Below are 25,158 nucleotides of genomic sequence, written 5' to 3' on the forward strand. Positions count from 1 at the left end.
GGCGGCCAAGGAGCCCCCCGAGCCTGTGGGCACTACCGTGGGCTTCCGGCAGAGGCCGGTGGGCACCTTGGCTCTTCAGAAAGAACACCGGCTGCTCCCAGGAGGGCTGGGGGGCGAAGAGGGGAGCCAGGAGGCCAGCTGGGGACTGTCAGAGTCAGAGGGAAGCGGAGGGGGCCTGGCGGTGACTGGCGACACTTGCTTCTACGTCCCTGTGCCGAGGAAAGGACCGGGAGGATGGGGTGGCATAGCTGGGGGCCTGAGGGCAGGGGCACCTTTCCCGCAGGGGTCGGGGAGGGAGGAGAGCAAGGCCTCGGAGTCCTCTTTTTCTCAGGTAGCAGAAGTCGTAGCCCTGGGCCGAGGGGAGGGCTGTGCTGGGGCACTGAAGAGACTCACAGGCGAAGGTGGGGCTGGGCATTGGGCTTCTTCTAAAGACATTTCTATTTTATTTCCAGATGTGATGCTCCAGCAAACACATAAATACAGTGGGGAAGGGGGAGGGAGAAAGGATGGTTATAAGTTAGAAGCCCAGGCGGGGAAGGAGGGAAGCGGAGGGGGCGGGGGGGGGGCGGGTAGGCAGCAGGGAGCCGCTCCCGCTCTCTGCCAGCCACTCCTGTGTCACCGGCTCCGTCCAGGCTCCGTCCAGGGCATTGAACTGGCAGACCCTGCTGCTGCCCAGCTCACAGGTCAGTCACCTTGTTCTCCACCAGGGCGGCAACCTGCTGCAGGCGGCAGGCCAGTTGCATCTTCTGGCCCACAGGGTCCTCCTCCAGGGCACTGATGATCTACCAGAGCAGAGGAGGCCGGCCCGCCTGAGGCCCTGGCCCTCGGCCCACCGGCCGCCCTGCCCTGGCTCCATCTCAGTAGCAGCCTGGGGAGCCAGAGCTCCCTGAGGAATCTGGACGGATGCCGAGCCCCTTCCCCAACCTGGGCCTTTCCTCTCCTCTGCCCAGATTGGGCCTGGACACTGCCTCTCGCCCCCAGGGAGACTTCTGGGGCCTCCCTCTGGGCTCTGGGCTCCGGGCTCTGGAGGCATGCCCCTCCCCCCCAGAGTGCCCCGGGCCTCACCTGGTCGTAGTACCTGTGGATGTGGGTGTAGAGTTCTTGCAGAGCTTCCAGACAGTGGGGAGCGGAGGTGTAATTCTAGGGGTAGCACGCGGGGGTTGAGGCCCCAGCCCGGGCCTCGAGCCAAGCCTCCCCTTCCCCTCTGCCCCCCTCCCCCGCCCCAGGTGTGGAAGGGTGCACCCTCTGGGCCGGGCCTCACCCCCGAGAGCTCGGCCAGGGCCGAGTTCATCTCCTGGTAGCTCGCCGGAGAGCTCTGGCGAATGTCGGAGTAGTACCTGGAGGAGGGGACGGAGTTAGGGGCAGGCAGCGCCCATTCCCTCACCCGTGATGCCCCGACACCTACCTCTCCACCATCTGCTTGTAGCGAGGGATCTCCCGGGCGTAGAGCAGTTTGTTCACGGGGGAATCCTGTTCTGGGCAGGGGTGGGCGTGAGCGGGAGCTGGGGAGCTCTGCCCTGGCTTTCTGACTGTGCCACTCGTGCCCCCCCAGCCCCACCCAGGGCTCTTCTCCGAGCCCCCGTGGCTCCCCCGCCAGGCTTTCTTCCTCTGCCCTCACCCGGCCCACTTTATGCTCCGAGATGGTGCAGGAGTCCATGAAGGTCTGGGCAATGACGGTGAGGACGGCGTCCACGTTGTCCGACACCCGCACGTCAAAGATGAGCTGTGGGTTCTTCAGGGTGTTCACCCAGAACCTCAAGAGCAGGCTGGGGACACGGGCCAGCCGCGGTGTGAGCAGGCTGCCCCAGCCTGGTCCCCGGCCCTGAGCTGTGCGGGGAGCTGGCCTGCGAGTCCGTGCGGGGGCAGCCGGGAACCCAGGGCGAAGGCCGCCGGGCCTGGGCTTCTGTCCCGGCCCTGCCGCCCCCGCCCTGGCAGCGTCCTCTCTGCACGGGGGCAGCAGGCGAGGCACCTGTTAGTCTTCCAGATGTGTAAGGTCTCCAGGTCCTCAATGCCGTGCTTCTCGGCCAGCTCGTCCAGGAAGTCAAACAGGTACTTGACAGCGATGGGCACAGGCCGGTTCACGCTGAGGATGGCCTGGAAGGCGTCGTCCACAAACTTCTGCAGTGTGCCCTAGAAGGCAGGCGTGGGCGGTATGGGGGGGCAGGGCGTGTGCGCCTCGAAGCCGCGGCCAGCCGCGGCCTGCCTCAGTGGGTGGGGCCGCCCCGTCACCCCAGCTCCCCGGCCCACCTACCTTCATGGACAGCAGGCGGGTGAGGTAGATCTCCGGAATGGCCTTGGCCCGCGTCCGCTCCCGCTCCGGCTCCCTCAGGCTGCTGCGCCGCGCCTTCGCTGCTTCTGGCTCATCGGCGACTTTCACCAGGTGCCAGAGGCGGACCCCGCCGTCCTCACCGTCCTCCAGCGCGGGGACGTCTGAGGGCACAGAAGCCGGCCCTCAGTCCTTTGCACTGTCATGCCGCCGGCCGGGAGGCCCAGCCTGCTTCCCTGGTGAGGTGGGGCAGGGTGGGGGGCGCCGAGGGCCGCAGGGTAAGAGAGATGTGGAGGACAGGGTGGCAGCCCAGGGGCTCGCTCGGCCCAGCACCCCACGGCCCTGGAGCTCCCCGACCCGGACGCACTGCCGCCCTCGTCCACCCCGGGCCCCTGGCTCAGCCTGGAGTTGTGGCTTCCCCGCTGGCGAGGTTTGGGGAGACCCGGACACGGCAGACGGCATGACCAGGACTCCGGCCTGCCCACCTCGAACTCGGGGGCAGGTTGGTGCGCCTGGGCCACGGGACTCACTCTGCCCAGAGGGGCAGCTCGGGGCCGGGCTCTGGGAGACGGCGCCTCCGTTGTGCAGCTGGGGAATGAGCCTCACCGTGGCTCCATCCGGGACCTGGCGGGGAGGGGAGCAGAGGCTGGGCTCCCTCCCTGGCTGACCCCGAGGCGGGAGCCTGCCCCCAGCGCCCACCTGCCCGGCACCTTGTAGTGCTGCAGGGTGTTGAGTCTCTTCCAGCGGTTCTGTGTCACTGAGGTCAGGTCCTCGTCCGACAGGGTTAGGTGACCAGCCAGGCCTGAGCGCCACTCTTGGGGGGACCCAGGGAAGCCGGTCAGCCCACGGCCTGTTCCCGTAGGGCAGAGCCGAGTGGCCACAGGTGAGAAGAGCCTCGGGCGGGGCGGGAGGGGTAGGTTCTCACCGAGGTCTAGGGCGTGCACTGAGGGCCTCTGGGAGAAGGGGGTGCCCTTGTAGACTTGGTCCAGCACCTTCTCCTTGACCTGGGTGATTGTGTCCGTGTCGAGCACCCGGGCAGGCACGCGCTGCGCCATGCTGCCCGCCGCAGCCCCACCAACCCCCGGGCCAGCCAGCACCGTCAGCGTCAGGGTTCGGAATTCCACGTCCTCCCGCAGCAGGCGGCTGTCGTTCAGGGTCCGTTTTGCCTTGCCTGTCACGGCGTCCACAGGGCCCTTGTCCACCTGGTACTGGATGGCCCGCAGGAGCACGTAGAGCGGCTCACCCGCTACCTCCTGCAACCACCAGGAAGGGCTGGCGTCAGCTGGGGGGCGGTGGGCGGTGCGGGCAGGGAGGGGCGGCCCGCTGCACGGAGCGAAGATGGACGGCAGGCAACGCCAGCGGCCTCTGCTTCACATCCAGCCGGGCAAATGTTCGTAGCCTGCCCCTCACCGACACCCCGCCCTCGAGCCCGAGGCCCCTGGGCGGAATGGGGGCGCAGATCAGTGAGGCCAGAGGCAGCAGCCCCAGAATGGCGTGAGGGGAGAGGGGCCCTCACCCTCAGGAAGGTGTAGAGACAGATGGACACCCAGTTGGTGAGCAGCTTCTCCACCATAGTCTCCGTCCTGCAGGGAGCAGGCCCCGGGTCAGAGGGGCTGCTGCAGGGCCACCCTGTGTCCAGGCTGAGGCAGGCGGTAGCAGGAGGGCAGAGCTGCTCCGCCTGGCCACCCTTTGTGCCCGGCTCGCCGCTCAGGATGCCCATCTGCTTCCCCACCAGCGGCTCGGGACCCAGCCCGCCTCCCAGGGCTTCCCAGCCCCACCCACGCCAGGACAGGGCTGGGCGGAGCCAGCTCCCCTGCTGCCGGGACCGGTCAGGCCAAGGCCAACCTGCGTAGCATGAGCTTGGGGTTCTTCTGCACGTAATGGGCAGCCAGGTCTCCGAGCAGCGTCCTCACGATGTCGGTCAGGTACTCGAGCTTGCCGTGCAGCGCCAGGGACAGCAGCGAGGCCACGAGGCAGCGGTCCCGCTGGGAGAAGCTGGGCTGCTCCTCCAGGGTGTGGATGAGCTAGGCGGGAGGAGGGGCTGCTGGCATCCACCCCGGGAAGCCCTGCGCCCCACACATCCTCCCACGCCTGAGCCCACGCCTGCTGCCTGGCCCGCCCCCCGCCCCGCGGCCCTCACCGTAAGGAGGAAGGGCTTGCTGTTGAGCAGGTTGGAGAGCTGCATGAGGCCCTGGCGCACCGGCGCGCGGCGGCCCTCTTCCCCGGGCCCCTCGAGGGCAGGCTGCAGCGGGCAGCTGCCGCGCCCGGGGAAGAAGACGCGCTCGGCGTATGTGCGGTAGTCCAGGAAGGGGATCCCGCTGGCCTCCAGGTCGCTGCTGAGGTCAGTCATCTCCGTCATCAGGTCTGTAGGCCAGGAGCCACCGAGGTGTGAGCTCAGGCCCAGGTCCGCCCTCTCCCCCCTCCCCACCGCCCTCTCCCGACCTGTGAACTCCTTTCGGCACTGGTCGCCTACGCCGATCTCCAGGTTCTCCAGCTGCACCAGAACCTTCTGGTAGTCCCGCAGGGCCTGCTTGCTCTTGTGCCTGCGGCCCAGGGGCCAGGTGTCAGCCATGGGACCAGAACTGCCTGGGCCGAGGCCACTGAGCCAAGATGGCCGCCTGTGCAGAGGCCCGCCGTGGGCCACCCTTTCCAAAGGTGAGGAGGGGAGTTGGCGCGGGTGCACGCGTGGCAGGGCGGCCCCCTCACCTGTACACGAGGGTCAGGAGGAGCACGGCGGCGATCGGCACGGCCACGCCCAGGCCCAGGCCCGCCTGGGCCTCCACGGGGAAGGCAGAGAGCGCGGGCTCAGCCTCGTACTGGACGGGGCCCAGTGGCAGCCGCACGTTGCCCATCTGCACCTGCGGTGGGGACGCAGGGCTCTTGAGCGCCGGCCTGCAGCGCTCCGCCCGCCCAGCCCGGCACCCGGGGCCCAGCCTCACCACGAACTGCGGCAGGGGTCTGGAGCCGTTGGTGGGCTGCGGGGCCCGCGCGGGCGGCTCGCAGTACAGGTGGGTGAGCGTGAGAGTCTTCACCAGGCACTCGCCGTCGCCGATGTGCACGCGCACCTCCTCCTTGCTGATGCCCAGGTTGAGACCCTCACCCTGGAAGCCGGATCCGGGGCCTGAGTCGAGCCACCCAGCTGGTGCCCGCAGCCCTCGCGCAGCGGCGGCCGGCAGAAGGCCTCACCTCCACGTCCAGGATGTGGCCTGGCTTGAGGCGGTAGGGGCGGGCGCGGCTGAGCGGGGCCAGGCGGGGGTTGGGCTGGTACAGGAAGTCCTGGCCCCCACTGGCGCGGGCGAAGTCCACATGCACGTTGTCCAGGGCGAAGAAGACGCGCCGAGGGCTGGCCCCGTCCGGCACTGCAGGGCTCCGGCACAGGAGGAGGCTGGACGAGTTGATGGAGCAGACGGTGGAGCACTGTGAGGCGGCGGGGCCAGGACGAGGCAGGGTGAGCCAGGGCTGCCCACTCGCTCCCAGGGACGTGGGGGCCGCCCCACCCCCTCACGGGGCACGGCGTCACCTGCTGGTGGGGCCTCACCTGCAGCAGGCCCCCCTCAAGCTGGGTGCAAGCCTGGGGCGCTGCGGCGGGGGCCCGACAGCTCCCCCTGGGGGTCGGGTCCCGGGGCTGCACCGCCACAGCCGTCTCCTCCGCGGCCTCCAGCCACACGGACAGCAGGGGCCGCTCTACCACGTCCAGGCCCGTGCCCCTGACTCGGATCAGCCGCCCGCCCCTGCGCCAGGATAGCACTCAGCAGGACCAGGGGCGGCGGGCAGCCCAGTCCAGTCCTGGCTGCCCGCCCTCCCGGCAGGGTGCACAGGTTGCCCCAGGTGGATCAGGTCCTCACCCCCGGAAGCTGACGCTGGGCTCCGCCGCCACGAGCTGGGGGTCGGCGGTGTAGTGGAAGGGGCTGGCGAGCAGCGTGCGCTGGGCACGGCCGAAGACCACTCGAACCACAGCTTCTCCTGGGCTGGCCTGGGGCGTGGTGTGGCACACGATGGCCTCAGGACACACTGGCTCCCTTCTGCAGGGTGGGGAGGTGTCTGGCATCTTGGGCTCTAGCCTCAGCCCGGCCTCCCCACCAGAGGCCTGCTTTGCCTCCCTCACCAAGGGCAGAGACCCCTGGGGTGGGCACGGCAGCCGTGGACCTGGGACTTTCACGGGGGCCTTGGGGAGCCCTGAGCTCATCGCCCGCATTGTACGCAAGGGGACGCTGGGGCCCGTAGGGAGTATCCCCAGCTGACAGCGACCAGCTGGGGCCAGGAGGAGGGACTCACATACGACAGGGCTGGCTGCCCACAAAGGCACTGATGTTGCCTCCCGTCTGCAGGTGCTGCCCATGGATGGTGAGCTGGGTGCCCCCTGCCTGGGGGCCCCACTGGGGACTCAGGCTCAGCAGGACGGGGTCCTGGGGGACAGGGCAAGCTGGGGCACGTGGAGGCCCACTTCTCAGCTCTGCCTCCTGGGCCACGACTGACCCTGCTCTCCCTCCGGAAGCCCTGTGCCCAGCTCCTGCAGCCCCGCAGCTCTCCTGCCAGCCGCCCTGCCCCACCAGGGGGTGCTCTTCTCTCCTCGCTGCGTCTCCTCGTCCTCTGCTGGGGCTTGCACCTCCCAGGCCCCCCTCCCCGCAGCTCTAAGCCCTAAGATCCAGTCACCTCCTTGGGGTGCTGCCCCTGCCCCTGCACCCACTGCTCCCACCCCGGGCTCTCTGGCTCCAGCAAGTCTCGAGGGCTCAGGCTGGCACCTGGAGGCATCCCTGCTCTCCCCCATCCCCTTGCCCGCAGGCATCCGGGTGGGCAGCAAGTCCTGACAGGTCTGCGTCCCCGAGTGGTCCCCCTGGCCATCCGGCGGCCGCTGCACTCACTGCTTCCGCTGCTTGCCTCCCTCCTGGACAGCGGCCGGTGGGCAGCGTCCTCACCATCCCGCCGCTGCCCACAGCCCACCGTCCACTCAGTGGCCAGAACGATCACTCGGATCGCGTGCGTGGCTTCCCTCCTGGACGTGAGGTGACGCTTCCCACTAACCTTAGGTCAGGTTGGAAATCCTCACGTAGGTGTCACTGCCCTCCTGTCCCTTCTTTCTACTGCCCCCTCTGTGGGGACCACCCTGGGTGGGCACTGACCTGGTAGGTGAAGTGCTGGGTTGAGATGCCCGGTGGCCGACTCTTAACGGCCACTTGGATTGGGCCCACGGTGCCGTTGGGGGCAGGAGATGTCACACACACAATTCTGCAGAGCGAAGGCCCGATAGCTGCTCAGGACCCCCGTGGGCCGGGCCCTCGCCTGTCGGGAGCCACAGGCCACCTGCCAGCCGCTGCCCAGAGCCCACCCCCTCCACTCCTCTCGCTGCCAGCCCCCCCTCCCTTCCCCCGGCCTCATCTTCCTTCGGCGCATCTGACCCGGGCCCACGTTTCTTGGCTGCGAGCCTCCCTTCTCTCTGGGCGGCCAGTCTCTGAGGGCCTCCTTGGGAGGGCGTCCCTCCGCCCCCGGCTGCCAGGATGCCTCACCGGGCAGAGATGCGGTAGAGAGAGGGGTCAGGGCTGCAGGGCCGGCCAGCCACGCTCACGGCGTCCTGCACGTCGGCAAAGTCCCGGCCCAGGTTGGAGCCCAGGATGGTGAGGGCCAAGCCGCCCTCAGGGGGGCCGGTCAGGGGCTCAATCTGCAACAGGGAAGGGTGGTGATGGGATGCCCCCAACCTGCTCCTCCTTTGCGGTGTCGGGGGGTGCCTGGCCAGCCAACCAGACTGAGGTGGGACACAGCTGCTAGGGTTTGGGGGCCTGGGGCAGGGCTGCGCTGACCCTGGTAAAGCTGAGACAGTGGCGGGCAGGGCGGGGCCAGGCGGACCGCGATGGGGGATGGCGGATGAGTGAGAGGCTGGGCCGTGGGGGAGGGCTGGGGGCTCACCGCGTTGATGCTGGGTGCGGGACACAGCAGCTCCACGGCCCCCGGCGGGCACAGCGGCCCGTAGCGGCAGGTGGGCCGGTCGTGGCTGCACCACAGGCAGCCCAGGCTCCCGCTGGCCGCCTGGCAGTGGCTGCAGTCGGGGTGGCCCACCGCGCAGTCGTACAGGGTCACTAGGGAAGGCCAGGCGGTGCGCTGAGGCGCCTCCCCCAGCTGCACACCCCGCCCTGCCTGCTGTGCCGCCCCCAGGCTCACCATGAAGAGTGCGGGCATTGTCCAGCCTCTGGCCCTCGCCCCGGGTGACGTAGATGGGCACCGGGAGCTCCCGCTGGGCCATGGAGGGCTGGAACTGTGGGTGGAGGGCGGGGTCAGGCCCGACCCAACTCGGGACACCCCCGACCGCTCCCCACCCCCCCCCCCCCCCCCCCGCCTCCTCCAGGACGCTCCTCCCAGAATGCGTGCCATTGTTCAGGCCCCCCCCCCCCCCCCCCCCCCCCGCCACCGCCGCGTCTCCCAGCAGGGGCTGTGGGCGCCACGTTCCTGTGCACGCCCAGGCCTGCCCACGGCAGGCCTCCTGAGTGACGACAGGCTGAAGGGGGCGAGCCCCTGAGGGCCCGCGCGTCCAGTGGCAGGTGAGGCTATGGGGCAGCTGCCCACCTGCTGGGCCTGGCAGTGGATGAGGCCGGCGTCCCCGGCCACCTCCTCCAGGGAGGCTGGCAGCCTCTGCAGTTCTCCGGGCAGCTCCAGCCAGCAGTGGTAGGAGGCAGGCAGGCCCTGGGGGTGGGCTCTGTCAGCATCCTGGACGCTGTCAGCGGCTACCACTGCTCCTCCCCCACTGTCGCTGTCCCCCACCCACCCGAATGCTCACCCGGAAATGCTGAAGGTTCCGCACGCGCAGGGCCAAACGGCTCTCCCAGCCCACAGGCACCAGGAGGGGGCCTACCAGGCCCTCGACCCGGGGACAAGCCCCTGGGCCCCGCACCTGGATGTCCACCTGGGGGAAGGAGACCCCTTAGCGCTTCAGGAGTCGAGGGGCCTAGGCGGGCCCGGGGTAGGGCGGGCGCACGGCGGAGGTGAGGAGAAGCCAGCAGGCTGGGCCCGCCCACCTGTTGGGCACTGTAGATGGTCCTCTCGCCCTCCGGGCAGCGTTCCCCGTACACACAGCGGCTGCTCTGGGGGCACCAGTGGCACCTCCAGCGGCTGCCCACACAAGCACTGCACCTGGGGGGACGGGGGGACGCTCAGGCGGGGCGCCATCGGGACTCACCACCCCCACCCAGCAGCTGGGCCCGGCACTCACGGGGCAGCCGCGTCCAAGGCCTGCACGGCACCGCAGTCGTAGAAGGAGAAGTTGGCGGTAGCCACGACCACGTCCTCGAACATCAGGGCCAGGGGCAAGGTGATGTGCTCTGGGGGGCATATGGTGGTGGCAGGGGCGGCCATGTGGCTCCTGCCCCTCCGGCTCCCCCCTTGCCCCTCGCCCCGGGGGCCCCTCACCTGTGCCTGGAGGATTATGCGGCAGCTGGTCTTGGGGAGGGGTGACGCAGGCCACGTGGGTCCCTTCCACGTGAGCCAAGCTGTCATAGTTCCCAAAGGCACAGTGGAAGTATTCGTCCACGGTGAGGGTGGGCAGCCGGGGCACAGACAAGGTGACCTGCGACGCATGCGAGGAAAGCACAGCAGGCGGGGGCCTCCTGGGGGGCCCAGCTCGCCGAGGGAGAGGGATCCAGGGCAAGGGAGGGCTGGGAGCGGAGGCAGCGGGAGAGGAGGAAGACGGGGCAGCCCCCGCCCCGGCAGGTGGCGGCAGGCGGCGGCAGGCATCTGACCTGGCCCTGCTCCTGGCGGGGATGGTGGGCCGGCAGCAGGCTCTGGATGTGCAGGCAGCGGCCGTCCTCGTAGCTCCATAGCCACTGGTTGGGCTGGGCTGCCCGCCCGCATTGGCCCTTGCGGGTACACCTGTGGGGCAGGGGCCCGTTGGGTCCCTGTGTGGGACTCAGGCTCCCTGGGTGATTTGCGGCAAGGGGCTTGGGAGGACGGCCCAGCTGGAGCGCAGCAAGCAGTGGGGGTGAAAGGGACTCTGCTCAGAGAGGAAGGGGCCGAGTGCATGAGCACGTGAACCTGACTTAGGGTTGCCGTGAGGGATTCCTGAGGCTGCTGTGAGGAGCGTGGGCTGGAGAGGAGCTGGAGTGGGCCAGGGGACACCTGAGAGAGGTGACGGAGGCCTGGCCCAGAAGGGGCTGGGGGGAGGAGAAGTGGACAGGCTGGGCAGTGGGGGGAAGGAGATGCCCACCAGATTCTCGGTTGGGCACGCAGGGCAGGATGGGGGAACTCAGCGACGGCCCTGCATCCCACCTCGGGGACACGACCCGGCCTCCTGGCCCACCTAGAAGTGCTCCGGGAGCGGCCCCCACTCACCTGCCCTGCAGGACGCACCAGCCGCACAGGGGGTCCCGGGCCTGGAGGCAGCTGCTGCAGTCGGGGAACTGGGGGCAGGCTGCCACGGGTAAGCGGTCCACCTGGACAGGCGGCGGGGTACGGAGGTGGTGGCTGCGGGGCGTCGGGCCTCGTGTGCTCACCCCCCACCCCCGGGACAGCCCTCACCTGCTGGGAAGTCAGCACGTAGAGGTGGCTGCCGCTGCTGTCCACCAGCAGGTCGGGGCTGATGGCCGAGCCCGGGGGCCCCACTTGTTGTGAGTGGTACACCTGGCCTCGGGTGCCATTGACGAAGACCTGGGGGGATGACAAGGGCAGGGCTGGGCCAGCCCGCCGAGCCAAGGCCCGCTCTCAAGATGGCCGCAGGCTAACCGTTCGGAGGAGGTGCTGTCCCGGCTGGGGTTCCCGGGGAGCATCCCGGCCCACAGAGCTGTCTCCCCTTCTTGCCGGCCCAGGGCGGCCAGGCTGTGCCGTGGAGGGTGGGGCAGGCCCACGGGCATCCAGCCTGCCCATGTCGCCTCCCCCTTCAGCCTCACCCAGCTAGGGGGGCAGAGCCACCCTGGGTGGGGCCCTTGGGTGCCAGGGGAGGAAGGGCAGTTGTGGAGAGACAAGCAGGTCAAGAAAAGGCAAGAGTCTCCTCTTATCGGCCGGAGAAGTGGGGGCCGCCTGGGAGGCGTCCTGAGCCACACATCTGGGAAGCAGCCCTCAGTGTGTGGCCTGGCTTTCCGACCTGCCAGCAGGGTGCAGGCCGAGAGGTGTGGAAGGAACCCGCGGCTCACGGGGCTCCTGTGAGCCACCACAGGGCAGGAGCGCCTCCAGTCAGGCCACTGAGGCCGGGCCCGGCCTGGCAGCATTGAGGCTGGGACCGGGGGTCTGGCCGAGGCCCGCCCTGCCTTCATCAGGCCCTTACTTTATGCAGCTGGCCCTGGACGTCCCCCAGGAACGCTATCGTGTGTCCGTCTGCCTGGAGGGCTGCGACTGCGCTGATGGAGTTTCTGAGCTGCAGCAGAGGCCCCGCCTCCAGGGGCTGGCGGCCCGCAATGGGGCTCGGGGTGTGTTCGTCGCCACAGGGGTATGACTCGGGGGAGTCCTGCAGGGGCGGAGAGGGGGGATTCAATTCCTGGAAGAGGCACGAGGTACCTTCCCTGGGCCCAGATCTGCAGTCAGCCCAGGATGGCAAGGCAGCAGGCAAGAAGGGCTCAAGGTTGCACCGCAGAGAGGGAGAGACTGGCCAAGGAGACTCAGACAAGCGGGCCCCTCCTTGACATCCTCTAAAGCAGAGGTCACAGGCGATTGTCACATGAGAGCGTCCAGCTGCCCTCGGCCAGGACTACGTGTGGCAGCCCCGGCCCTGGTCAGAGAGATGCTGCAGGTCCACAGAGGGACAGGGCCGGGGTGGCAGGCCGGGCAACACGAGGCCGCGGGAGAGGCAGGAGCCGCTGCCAGGTGGCGGTGCGGAAAGCCTCAGGTGAGAGGGCAGGGGTGAGGCCCGGGCCCAGCCACTCACGGGCGGCAGGGTGACGCAGCGCGATGTGACGCCGTACTCCACGGTGGCTTCCTCCGTGCCGCCGGGGCCCCGGCCGCCCGTGGTGTAGCAAAGGCGCCGGGCCCGCTCCATGGTCGCGTCCAGGTCGGCCAGGGGAAAGGCGCACAGGGCCGCCTGCGCCCCCCTCGGGCCGGCAGCAAACGCTCCCAGTAAGGCGCCTGGGGCGAGGGAGGCGGCCTGGATGAGGCCGTGGCCCCGGCAGGTGAGGGGCACCTCCACGTAGGAGTAGAGGTTGGCATCCCCCAGGCAGACCCGAGCCACGTAGGAGCGGTACTCGGCCTGTGCCCGGGCCCCACGGCGGCGGAAGACGAAGTAGGCCGAGCGAGCGTCAGCGAGGGCCGCCACGTAGCTGTTGTTGTAGTCGGAGAGGTCGCCCACCACCAAGCGGCCCAGGCCCTCGCTGGAGAAGGGCTGTGGCCCAGCCAGCTGGCGCACGGTCAGGGGTGGCACCCCGCCCGACAGCTTGCCCGCCAGGCCCCTGGCCACCAGCAGGAGGTCCTGGCCTGGCCCGGGCACCACCAGGCCCACCGTAGCCACGCCCACGGCGTTGGCAGCCACGAACTGCCCGTCGCCGGGGTCCTCGGCCCGGTACAGCAGCTGCGCCACATCCTCGAGGCGCCGCTTCTCACACACTCCCTGCCGCACCTGCCCGCAGGCCACCAGCTCCCGGGCCCGGCCGCTCACCAGCAGCAGTTGGTTGGCGTTGTCGGTGAGCCGGGCCTGCGGGCACTCGGCCGGCTCCCGGAAGGGCACGCAGTCGGGGCTGTCGAGGACCGGGCCTGTGACGGCCACCGACTCGAGCCGCAGCGCGGGGCTGAGCTGGAAAAGGCGGTTCACCGCGCCCACGTAGAGCGCGCCCCGGCCTGGGGCCAGCGCCAAGCGGTTGAGGGTGGTATTGGGCGCTGGGAAGCGGTGTGCCCACGTCAGGGTGAGCGGTGGGCACAGCAGCGGCAGCACGAGCAGCAGGCAGGCGCCCAGTGGAGGCCGGGGCGCCATCGCAGGGCCCTGGGGGAGGCCAGGCAGGAAGGCATGAGTCAGGGCGGCTGTGGGAATGGAGGATGAGGGGGCAGGAGGAAAAGGAGAATCCAGGAGAGACAGAGACAGAAAGGGGGGAAAGAAGGACGGAGAGGCAGAGAGACAGCAGCAGAAAGCGGGGGCAGGGAGCAGCAGGGGAAGCGCAGAGGGAAAGAGTCAGAGGGAGACAGGGACGGGGCGTGGGGTGGGGGGGTGGGGTGGGGGTGGACACGGAGAGTCCCCAGGAGGTGGGGGCGGGGTGCACGCATGCGCGAGGAATTTCCTTCGTCTACTTTAGATGCATCTAGATTGTGGAAGGGGGCAGATCCTGAAAAGCCACAGGAACACCAACAGGACTGAGTGGCAGAGAGAGGAGAGACCACAGAAAGGAGAGCAGCGCGGAGGGTGGGGAGCGCCTTTCCCCGGGCGGCGGCGGAGGACGGTGGAGGGCGAGGGGAAAGGGGACAGGAGCCCGGAGACCAGGGCCTGAGGGCCAGCGAGGGTGGGAGAGGAAAGCTGCCCTGGGAAGCCAGCGGAAGAGAGGAGAGAGCCAGACACCCCGCTGCCTGCCCCAGAGAAAGCAAGGGGCCGGTGGCCAGGGCCGAGGCAGAGGAGAACAGAGGGCTGGGAGGGCCCCAGACTGAGCTGGGGGTGCTCAGAGCGGGGATGGGGGAGTTGGGGGGCACCAAGAGACAACCCAGGGTGCAGGGGGTTGGGGGAGGCCTGTCCCTTGCCCCATCAGCCCCGGCAGCCAGGGTCCACCGGGACTGGCACGGGGAGGGTTAATGTGGGGGGGGCGGGTGGAGTGAGAAGAGGACAGCCAGAGAGGGCGGGAGGGGAGAGGAGAACTTGAAAGAAAGTCCTAGCCAGAGCTGGGCATGGACTCCCTTCCCCACCCATTTGGGGCCCAAGGCTGAGCCCTGAGGGAAGGGCAGGGCCCTAGCCTCCAGAGGAGGCTCCGATCCCGGGTTCTGCTGCGCCTTCCAGCTCACCTCCCGGCCAGGGGCCTTAGCACCCGCTGCCCAGCAGCCTCCTGCAGTGCCCAGGTGACACGCGCCACGAATCCCTGGGCCGTGATGGCCCCTCACGCCTCTCTCCTCCTGACCCCGGCACAGAGCCACAAGGACGGGGTAGAAGCCAGGTCCTGAGTTGAGCCAAGGTCCCGCACAGCTGGGTGTGTGGGCGCGTGTCAGCTGTGGGGAGAGCTCCGAGGACGCCCCTGGGCCCTTATCTTGGGAATACAGACAGGAAGGTCAGGCCTGGCCTGGGGACAGGGCCGTTTCCTCTGGACCCTGGTATCGGTGGCAGTGTCTGCGGCGGGTGAGGGGCAGACGGCCCACAGCTGGAGGCGCAGCGCGTGGGAGCCCAGGCTCCAGGCTCCTCCGCGCTCCTCACCTGCCTTCCCTGCCCCAGAGGGGGGTCTCTGGGGACGCAGGACTCAGGCACTTACCGCAGCGAAGAGCAGCAGCAGAGGCGTCTCCCGGGGCAGTGGTGACGGGCACAGGATGGCTGTGGGGGGCATCGTCCTGAGGAGGAGGGAGACAGGCAAGGCTTGGTTCCATTCACACTCAACCCCGGGGGAGGAGGGAGGCCAGGGGGGCCGAGGCCTGGCAGCCGGGCTCCACCACAGCTGGCAGCTTTGTCAATAGTGGCCGGGCCAAGGCAGCCCTGCCTCCACGCCAACAATGTCCCCTCTGTCCAGAGGCCCAGGCCAGGGACCCGCTATCTGGTGTTCCTATCCCCATCCAGGCTGTTCTGACCAGGGGGCTCCCTGCCACTCCCCACCCCCAGAGAGACACCCCCTGGGATCTGGGGACAAAGGGACAGGGTTTCCTTCAGCCGGAAAAATGAGACCCACACAGCCAGTCCCCCACTCCCGCCCCGTGCCAGCCAGCGTGCTCCTCCCCGTGTCCCCCCGGGGTCCCTGTGAAGGGCGCAGAGTGGGCCACGGAGCCCCCCTGCGAGGGCCAGGGCCCTGCGCCCCTGCATAGCAGGCCTCACCCTCGGTAGCCTTGGCGCCTGGCTGGAGGGGAGTCCTGACCCTCAATGCCTGCGTTTGTCCAGGCGGGGGGCAGGGGAGAGACTGGCCAAGGCAGCCCGCCTGGGAGACCTTCTCCCCTCACGCGGAGGCATAGAGGATGCACAGGAGGGGGTGGGAGCCCAGCCCTTAGCCCGCCCAGCCCTTAGCCCGCCCAGCCCTTAGCTTCAGACTTGGCAACTGGTCGCAGGCTGTCCCCCTCCCGCTCGCTCGGGGAAATACCATCCCAGGATGGGTCTGGATCTCCCCCTTCACGTGTGGGGTGGGGAAGGGAGTGGCAGCCGGCAGCCGGCTCCTCTGCCTCCCTCAGAGGGCACCGTCCGCACACCAGGCGGCAGGGCTCAGGCCGTGACCCGAGGTGCGGGAACAGGTGTGCTTGAGTCAGTCTCCCCGTTTCCTCCGCAGGGTGCGGTAGCAGCAGGCAGGCTCCAGGGTGAGGTGACAGCCACAGGGCTCGCTGCCACCTGGCTGGGCCAGTTGGGTGGCTGTAGGAGCGGGGAGCCAGGCGGGCCGCTTCCCTACCCCGTGCCCTGCCCCGTGGCCAGAGGCGCCAGCTCTCACATTTGGGGGCAGCAGCCGCAGCCCTACCTCCCAGCGCCAGGGCCACCCGTTGGCCAGGACTGGGGGGATCCGTGCCCCCAGGCATCAGGAGGTGTCGTCGCAGGACTTGCCTGGCACCTAAGCGCTTTTGCCTGATTCGGGCTAGTCGGCCTGTGGACCCCTGGCTTCTCCTGGCTCCCAGGCGGCGCCCCCCACCCCGACCCGGCGGCCCCTGCACCCCGCGCCCTAGCCCGCCCCGGCTCCTGCCTACCTGAGCGGGCCGCCGGCCGGGCCGAGGAGCAGCTGGCGGTGCCAGGAGTGCGTCCCGGAGGAGCCCCAGTCTCCCTCCCCACAATGCAATGGCTCCCAGCCCGAGTTGTCCTGGGTGCCCCGGGAGGCCCAGCCCCTCCGCGCCCACCCCTTTGCCCGACGGCGCAGGGCAGGGCACTGCTGCCCTCTGCCGGCCTCGGTGGGCATGGCAGAGGGCCGGCCGCGCACCTGCCCGGAGGAGGTGAGAGGGGGCGGTGCCCTCCCATGGGGAGGTGGGGGCAGGCGGGCATTCCATAGCCTTCCATGAAGTGCCCTGACTGAGCGCCAGACTTGGCCCTGGCACTGGCACTGTTCAGAGACGAAGCCCACAGCCACCTGCCCCAAGAGTCTCCTGGGTCTCAGGGGCAGAACTACTTGCCAACAGATGAGACCCCGCTGCCAGGACAGCCATTTGTGGAGGGCACTGTGGGTCACCAAGGAGGGGGAGTCAAGTCTAGGGCCGCTCAGGGCATCATGGAGAGCATCACAGAGGAAATGAAGTTTAAGTTGACCTTGAACCACACCGTGCTACTCCTACTGTCATCCTCCAATGTACCAGGGCTGGTCTAAGTGTTCTGTGGACGTGAACTCATTCAGTCCTTCCAATGACCCCAGAGCGGGTGCAGTTATTTCCCCTGGTTCACGGGTGGGGAGACTGAGGCTCGCAAGGTTAGGAAACTTGCACAAAGTCACAGGGCTAGTAAGTGGTAAGGCTAAGAGTCAACCGCGGGTCCCTGCCCTTAACCATCAGGCACGAGGCCCTGAACCATGAAGGGCAGCAGGCATTGGGCAGGAAGGGAGATGGGGACTGGCCGAGGCCAAGCCTGCAGGTGACACGCCCACAGGGCATTTTCTCCTACCTGGAGCACAAGTTGGTCGAGGTGAGCTTCGAGGCTGCGGAGGGCTGGCAAACGGCTTTGCATTTGAACAAGCGCAAGCTGGTGGCCCAGGGGTGGAGAGCATGGGGGAAACCTGGGTCAGGGGGGGCTGTAGGTGTGGAGAGGGGGAGCAGGACCCAGGAGACGTGGCGGTGGACAGGGTGTAGGTGGCGAACGCAGAAGGATCCAGGAGATCTCTGGGCTCTTTCTGCTGGGGCATCACTCCCTATGGAGCACGGGTGCCAGTGGAGGGGAGGACTGAGGGGCCCACAAGGCAGGAGGAGGTGGCCAATGCAGCTGGTGGGGTCTTAGCGTAAGAAGCTTGGCTCGGGGTGAAGAGCACTGGGGGTGGGTGGGAGTCACAAGAGGGAACTGGGAGACGAGGGGCGTCAGGGGAGGCGAGCGACCCAGAACCTGAAGGCCTAGCAGATCCGGAGGGCTACACCCCCCTCCCCCAAGGGGGAAGGCCAAATGCCCAAGAAGGGGCCAGGGAAGCTCCGGGAGAGGCAGGCTGTCGGGAGAGTGATGGGGTAGGGTCTCTGAACACTAAGACTGGAAGGACTGCCCCCCCCCATGGCCAGCTGGGCCCCTCCCCTCCACCGTGTCCCTCCTCAGCCTCCACCCCAGCACACACGTGTCCTTGGTGGCTTCGGGAAAGACAGACGCCTTCAGTCCCAGCGCTGGGAACATTTGTCCTACCTTTCCACAGAAGAAAATAAATCTGTCTCCAGGCAACACAATTTTTAATAAGTATGTATGTGTATGGCCTGCAAGGGCCGTGTGCACCGGTCCCAGGCAGAAGACAGGCAGCCCCTAGTCTGAAGTCAGTGGCAACGGTGAAGAACCTTTGCAAGCTTTGTGAGTTTTAACATCTTACACAAAGGGAATCGTGTTGTTTTCCTTCTGCCAATGGCTCCTTCCCCTCGCAGCTGGCCTTTGGAGATGTATCTGTGCCGATCCATGTGGATGGCCCATTCGTCCAGCTGCATGGGATCCTTCCGTCAGTATCCCTGCGAGGGGTGGGGAGGCGGCCTTGCTGAGGGCGGGGTTCTCTAGATGCCGGAAGGGGACTCGCCGGGTCATAGGGCACGTGCGCTCCGAGTTTGCCAGGGGTGGAGGAATCGCTTTCCAAGCTGGTGGCCCACACGACACTCCCACTGCCACTGTATAGACATTTATTTCTGTTTCTCCTCATCTTCACCAGTACTTGGACTTAGTACTTTTACTTTGTGTTTCGTACTTTCGGTCAATACAATGGGTGTGAAATGGTGATGCCTTGCTGGACTTCGTTTTGGCTGCGTTGGGTCTTCATTGCTGCGCGTGGGCTTTTCTCTGGTTGCGGCGAGCGGGGGCTGCTCTTCGTTGCGGTGCGCGGGCTTCTCATTGTGATGGCTTCTCTTGTTGCGGAGCACGGGCCGTAGGCGCGTGGGCTTCAGTAGTTGTAGCACGCGGGCTCAGTAGTTGTGGCTTGCGGGCTCTAGAGCGCAGGCTCAGTAGTTGCGGCGTGCGGGCTTAGTTGCTCCGCGGCCCGTGGGATCTTCCTGGACCAGGGCTCAAACCCGTGTCCCCTGCGTTGGCAGGTGGATTCTTAACCACTGTGCCACCAGGGAAGTCCCCCCGTCTTATTTTTTATTTTAATGTTTTAACTGAAGTATAGTTGATTTACAATGTTGTGTTAATTTCTGCTGTTCAGAAAAGTGACTCAGTTATACACATATATAGATTCTTTTTTATATTCTTTTCCGTTATGGTTTATGGCAGGATGTTGAATGTAGTTCTCTGTCTATCCCTGCTTTACTTACTACAGCTTTAAAAGCAAGCCTTGATACCGGGAGGGGGTCATCATCTTTCAAAATTCTGCCACCTATTCTAGGCCCTTTAGTTTTCCTTAGAAGTTTCAAAAACAGCTTGTCAAGTTCCAGGAAACACCCTTGGGATTTTTTTGAAGAGGTAAATGGAGATTTTGTTGAATTTTGAATCCCTTTGAAGACTAGTCATCTCTAAAATATCATTTCCCCATCTCTGAGCATAGCAGCTCTCTCTAGTTATTAAGATCCTTTCAGTACATTTTCCCCTAAGGACTTGAACATCACGTGTTTGGTAGAGCTGTCACTAGGGACTTGCTTTTTAAAAAATATTTACTTATTTATTATTTGTTTGGCTGCGTCGGGTCTTAGTTGCCGCGTGAGGGATCTTTGTTGTGGCATGGGGGATCTTTTAGAAGCGGCATGCGGGATCTAGTTCCCTGACCAGGGATCGAACCCAGGCCCCCTGCATTGGGAGTGCAGAGTCTTAGCCACTGGACCACCAGGGAAGTCCCAGGACTTGCTTTTTTATGGCATTATAAATGCTATCTTCTTCTTAATTCACTTTCTGATTGTGCTGCTGGTACATAGAAACACAACTGACTTTTTAAAAAATTGAAGCACAGTTGATTTACAACATTGTGTTAGTTTCCGGTGTACAACAAAGGAAACAGAATTGACTTTGGCGTATGCATTTTGTCTCAAGCAACCTCATAAATGCTTGTATTAGGGCTAATAATTCTTTGTGGATTCTTTTTGTGGATTCTTTTTATGTTTTTCCAAGGAAGGTGACTTTTTTAAAAAATTTATTTATTTATTTGGTTGCGCTGGGTGTCAGTTGTGGCAGGCGGGCTCCTTAGTTGCGGCTTGCCAGCTCCTTAGTTGCGGCACGTGAGCTCTTAGTTGCGGCATGCGTGTGGGATATGGTTCCCTGACCAGGGATCAAACCCAGGCCCCCTGCACTGGGAGTTCACAGTCTTATCCACTGTGCCACCAGGGAAGTCCCCTGTGGATTCTTTTTGGTTTTCTACTTACACAGTCATGCCATCTGGGAGGAATGACTGTTTTGTTTCTTCTTTTCCAGTCCTTTTAACTACAGTTTCTTTTTCTCACTTTACTTCCCTGGACAGTACAAGGTTGAATGGAAGCAAAGAGAATATTCTTAAGGTTTCATCATTAATTAAGATGTTTGCAGAGGGTGTTTACAGACACCTTTATGAGATTAAGCCAGGTCCCTTCCAGTCCTAGTTTGCTATATGTTGAATTTTATCAAATGCATTCAGAAAAAGCACTGAGTTGATGACAGAATGTTCCTCCTCTCATCAGTTAATGTGTTCAGTTGTGTTAATTGATTATCTAATGTTAACCCACCCTTGCATTTTCTGGGCTAAACTCAACTTTGTCGTGGTGTATTGGCTGGATTGGTTTTGTTGTTGTTTTTGGAGCATGTCCTCTTTTTCTGTTCCCTGGAACGATTTATCTAAGACGAGGGTTATCAGTTCCTTAAAGGCTTGATGGAATACATCTGTAAAACTATCTAGGCCTTCCTTGTTTTTGCAGCCACCAGCCCCTCTATCCATACATTTTAAATTACATTGCCGATTTCTTTAGTAATTATGGGCCTGTTCAGGTTTTCTGTTTCTTCTTGAGTCAATTTTTTTTATTGTGGTCAAAAATACATAACATAAAAAAAAAATACATAACATAAAGTTTACCATCTTAACCATTTTTAAGTGTACAGTTAAGCAGTGCTAGGTACACTCACATTGTTGTGAAACGGATCTCCAGAACTTTCTCATCTTGCAAAACTGAAATGCTATATCCATTAAGCAGCTCTGCTTTTCCCCAGCCCCTGGCACCCACCCTTCTACTTTCTGTGTCTATAAATTTGGCTATTCTAGGGACCTCACATAGGTGGAATCATGCAATATTCGTCTTTTGTGACTGACTTATTTCACATAACATAGTGTCATCAAGGGTCACCCATGTTGTAGCATCTGGCAGGATTTCCTTCCTTTTAAGGAGGAATAATATTCCATTTTGTGTATAGACCACATTTTGGTCATCCTTTCATCAGTCAATGGACACTGAGGTTGCTTCTACCTCTTGACTGTCGCGAATGGTGCTGCCATGAACGTGGATGTGTAAATAGCTCTGCTTTCGATTCTTTTAGATACATACTCAGAAGTGGGATTGCTGGATCGCATGGTAGTTCTATACTTAATTTTCTGAGGAACTTCCTCACCATTTTCTATGGCAGTTGCACCATTTTACAATCCCACCAACAGTGCACAAGACTTCTAATTTCTCCACATTCTTGACACTATTTGATGTTTTCTGGGTATTTTTGGGTTTTTTTAAAAAAATAGTAACCATTCTAATGGGTGTCAGGTAATTTATTGTGGTTTTGATTTACATTTCTTGATGATTAGTGATGTTGAGCATGTTTTCATATGCTTGTTGGCCACTTGTATATCATCTTCGGGGTAATGTCTATTCAAGGCCTTTGCACATTTTTTAAATCTTTTTTTAAAATTAATTTATTTTATCTTTGGCTGCGTTGGGTCTTCGTTGCCACGCACAGGCTTTCTCTAGTTGCGGCGAGCGGGGGCTACTCTTCGTTGCGGTGCGTGGGCTTCTCATTGTGGTGGCTTCTCTTGTTGCGGAGCATGGGCTCCAGGCTTGCGGGCTTCAGTAATTGTAGCACGCGGGTTCAGTAGTTGTGGCTCGTGGGCTCTAGAGCGCAGGCTCAGTAGTTGTGGCGCATGGGCTTCTTTGCTCCACGGCACGTGGGATCTTCCCAGACCAGGGAAGATCGAACCTGTGTCCCCTGCATTGGCAGGCGGATTCTTAACCACTGTGCCACCAGAGAAGTCCCTTTGCACAGTTTTAAATCAGGTAATTGGATTTGTTGTTGTTGAGTTGTAGGAGTTCTTTGTATATTCTGGGTATTAACCCTGTATCAGATATGTGACTTATATTTTCTCCCGTTCTGTGGGAGGCCTTTTTACTCTGTTTGTTGTATCCTTTGTTGCTACACGTGTCCCTACTGTCAACCAGAAGACAATATTCCCAATGACTCTGAAGCCCCCATATACCCTGTTCCTCCCTTGACATAAGCAACCACTAGCCTTTCCTTACTTTTCTTACTTGTCCCATATATGCATCATCTCTAAACAATATATTTTATATTTTTAGAATTTATATAAATGGAATCATACTGGATGTATTTTTCTGTAGCCTGTTGCTTTAGTTCCATATTACATTGGCTGAATGGTTTTCCATCATATGACTGCAACATAGTTTGTTTATTCACCTGTTAATGGACACCTGGGTTTTTTCTGGCTTTTGCTTATTATAAACAATGCTGCCTGTGAACGACCTGTACGTGTAATCTGGGGTATTTGTGAAGGACATTCTCTAGGGTGTGCCCAAGAGTGACCTTGTTAGGCCATTACGTTGGAAAGGGCTATGGTATCCATGGTTTTACCCCTCTTTTCCTCTCCTTTCATTCTTGCCAGAGCCTTGTGTCTATTTTACTAATTTCAAAGAATCAACTTTTGGTTTTCTTGATCTTTGTTTTTTCTATTTCATTAATTTCTGCTGGCTTTGTGATTTCCTTCCTTCTACTTTCTTTGGGTTTATTCTACTGTGGTTTTTCTAACTTCCTGGGTTGGGGCTCAGCTTACTTTTTTAAGGCTATACATTTACTCTTAAGTACTGCTTGAGCTACACTCCACACGTTTTCAAATGTCGCGTTTTCATTGTTGTTCAGTTCTAACATTTTTTTAGATTTTCATTATATTTCTTCTTGGACCAATCAGTTATTGGGAAGTGTATTTTTAAATTTAAATTTGTAGATTTAAATTTTCAAACATATGGGAGGACTTAATTTTAGCTTTATTATCATTTATGATTTTATTCTATTGCAGTTTGAGAACACGATCTGTATGATACCCATTCTTCTAGCATTTGCTGAGATTTGTTTTGTGGCTGCAAACATGTGGGTTTTATTAAGTGTTCAAGGTGAACTTGAAGTGTGTAGTCTCTAGTTTTGGGATGTCTGTTAATCAAGTGTGTTCAGTTTGTGCTATATTCTTCCTATTTTTGTCTGCTTGAGCTACCTATTGGAGTGAGAGGTAGTGTGATTTACTGTGGTGAATTTACTAATTTATTAATTTTTCCTTTTACTGCTACTTTTTTTTTTTTTTTTTTTTTGTGGTACGCGGGCCTCTCACTGTTGTGGCCTCTCCCGTTGCGGAGCACAGGCTCCGGACGCGCAGGCTCAGTGGCCATGGCTCACGGGCCCAGCCGCTCCGCGGCATGTGGGATCTTCCCGGACCGGGGCACGAACCCGCGTCCCCTGCATCGGCAGGCGGACTCTCAACCACTGCGCCACCAGGGAAGCCCACTGCTACTTTTTTGTTTGATGTACATTTGAGGCTCTGTCATTAGGCAGCTACACACACATTCAGAATGGTGAATGCTTCTGAATGGATTATTTCTTTAATCATTGGGCAGCAACCCCTTTTATTCCTAATAATGATTTGTGCCGTGAGGTGTACTTTGTCTGATGTTAATTTCTCTCCACTAACTCCCTTTTGAATGGTATTCGCTGGGTATGTCTGTTTCCATTTGTATCAGTTAGGGTTTGGTGGCAGACCACAGAACCATTCTAGCTTTGTAAGTTGAAAAAAAAAAGGATTTATTATCAGGTAGGGACGGCTTGCACAATCTTGGGAAGAGATGGAGGAACACCTCCTAACCCTCCAAATTGCCACTTGTCCTGGATCAGGAACAAATCCTAACCTCAAAACTCAGCTAAGGGACTTCCCTGGTGGTGCAGTGCTTAAGAATCGCCTGCCAATGCAGGGGACACGGGTTCGAGCCCTGGTCCGGGAAGATCCCACATGCCGCGGAGCAACTAAGCCCGTGCGCCACAACTACTGAGCCTGTGCTCTACAGCCTGTGAGCCACGACTACTGAGCCTGAGTGCTACAACTACTGAGCCCACATGCCTAGAGCCCGTGCTCCACAACAAGAGAAGCCACCGCAATGAGAAGCCTGCACATCGTAACGAAGAGTAGCCCCCACTCGCCGCAACTAGAGAAAGCCTGTGCGCAGCAACGAAGACCCAACACAGCCAAAAATAAATTAAAAAAAAAAAAACTCAGAGAAAACGCCGTCTATCTCCCGTCCCCCAGATGAGAGACCAAGCACCTCGCGTCCATGCGTCTCTTCAACCACCAGCTGCCTCTCTGCTGGCCAATGCACCCTCGGACCACGCCCAGTCTGGAGCTCTCAGCCAGCCACACCCTCCTAGCGCTTACTCATCATTTCCGCTGGGGCCAAGGGCCTGGGCCCAGCAAGCACTAATCAGGCAGCACCTTCTCCCCGACCTGTCCCTTCTTCCGCAATGGATGCCATCGCCCAACCGGCCACCCAAGCCAGAACCCAGGGGTCACCTTGACTCTCACTCCACCCGTCCCCTCCCCCAGAGTCTGAGGTACCCCCCGCATGACTTTCTTCTATTCTCTCTAGTGCATCTGGGATTTCAGGCCTCAGCACGTCTGGCCTGGGTTGCGTCAAGCGGTGTGCTCCTTCGTCTATGTCTATCTCTTTACCTGTGATCCATCCATCCATCTATCTATCATCATCACCAGTCTATCATCTCTCTTTATTATCTATCAATCATCGATCACTTCTACCTCTTTATGATCAATGTATCCATCACCTATTATCTATTTTTTGAGGCGAAATTCACATAACACAAAATTAACCCTTTTAAAGTGCACAGTTTGTTGGTAGTTAGCATACTGACAGTATTGTGCCACCATCACCTCTGTAGTTCCAGAACATTCTCATTACCCCAAAAGGAAACCTTGACCCCATTCAGCAGTCACTATCCAGCCCCTGGTACCCACTGGTCTGCTTTCTTTGTCAAGCTGAATAATACTCCATTGTACGGACAGACCACATTTTGCTTGTCCATTCATCTGTTGATGGACATTCGAGTTGTTTCCACTTTTGGTTACCATCAATAGTACTGTTAATAATGTTCATGTATGAGGTTTTTTTAAAAAAATTTATTTATCTATTAGTTTTGGCTGCATTGGGTCTTCGTTGCTGCGCGCGGGCTTTCTCTAGTTACGGCAAGTGGGGGCTACTCTTCGTCGTGGTGCACAGGCTTCTCATTGCGGTGGCTTCTCTTGTTGCAGAGCACGGGCTCTAGGCGCGTGGGCTTCATTGGTTGTGGCACGCGGGCTCAGTAGTTGTGGCTCGTGGGCCCTAGAGCGTAGGCTCAGTAGTTGTGGCGCACGGGCTTAGTTGCTTCGTGGCATGTGGGATCTTCCCGGACCAGGGCTCGAACCCGTGTCCCCTGCATTGGCAGGCGGATTCTTAACCACTGCGCCACCAGGGAAGCCCCACCT

General features: G+C 61.7%; 1 protein-coding gene across 1 annotated transcript; it reads right to left on the reverse strand.

The window, feature by feature from the left end:
• Nucleotides 1–551: 551 nt before the first annotated feature.
• Nucleotides 552–14,679, reverse strand: PLXNB3 (plexin B3). Its single transcript, XM_060137827.1, has 35 exons — nucleotides 14,608–14,679; nucleotides 12,105–13,148; nucleotides 11,508–11,687; nucleotides 10,766–10,894; nucleotides 10,580–10,680; nucleotides 9,991–10,120; nucleotides 9,662–9,818; nucleotides 9,465–9,573; nucleotides 9,271–9,385; nucleotides 9,033–9,158; nucleotides 8,822–8,938; nucleotides 8,420–8,513; nucleotides 8,168–8,337; nucleotides 7,771–7,922; nucleotides 7,387–7,492; nucleotides 6,542–6,672; nucleotides 6,112–6,288; nucleotides 5,805–5,997; nucleotides 5,453–5,683; nucleotides 5,206–5,367; nucleotides 4,973–5,124; nucleotides 4,709–4,809; nucleotides 4,407–4,630; nucleotides 4,112–4,290; nucleotides 3,783–3,849; nucleotides 3,192–3,519; nucleotides 2,977–3,080; nucleotides 2,752–2,890; nucleotides 2,252–2,430; nucleotides 1,970–2,130; nucleotides 1,619–1,766; nucleotides 1,406–1,470; nucleotides 1,262–1,337; nucleotides 1,066–1,140; nucleotides 552–782 (listed from the first exon to the last, which is right to left on the reverse strand). The coding sequence occupies exons 1-35, from the start codon at nucleotides 14,677–14,679 to the stop codon at nucleotides 678–680; spliced, it is 5,799 nt and encodes a 1,932-aa protein (XP_059993810.1). The 3' UTR covers nucleotides 552–677.
• Between the last annotated feature and the right edge of the window lie 10,479 nt (nucleotides 14,680–25,158).

This window comes from Lagenorhynchus albirostris, chromosome X (genome assembly GCF_949774975.1).
Source record: "Lagenorhynchus albirostris chromosome X, mLagAlb1.1, whole genome shotgun sequence".
Taxonomy (NCBI): domain Eukaryota; kingdom Metazoa; phylum Chordata; class Mammalia; order Artiodactyla; family Delphinidae; genus Lagenorhynchus; species Lagenorhynchus albirostris.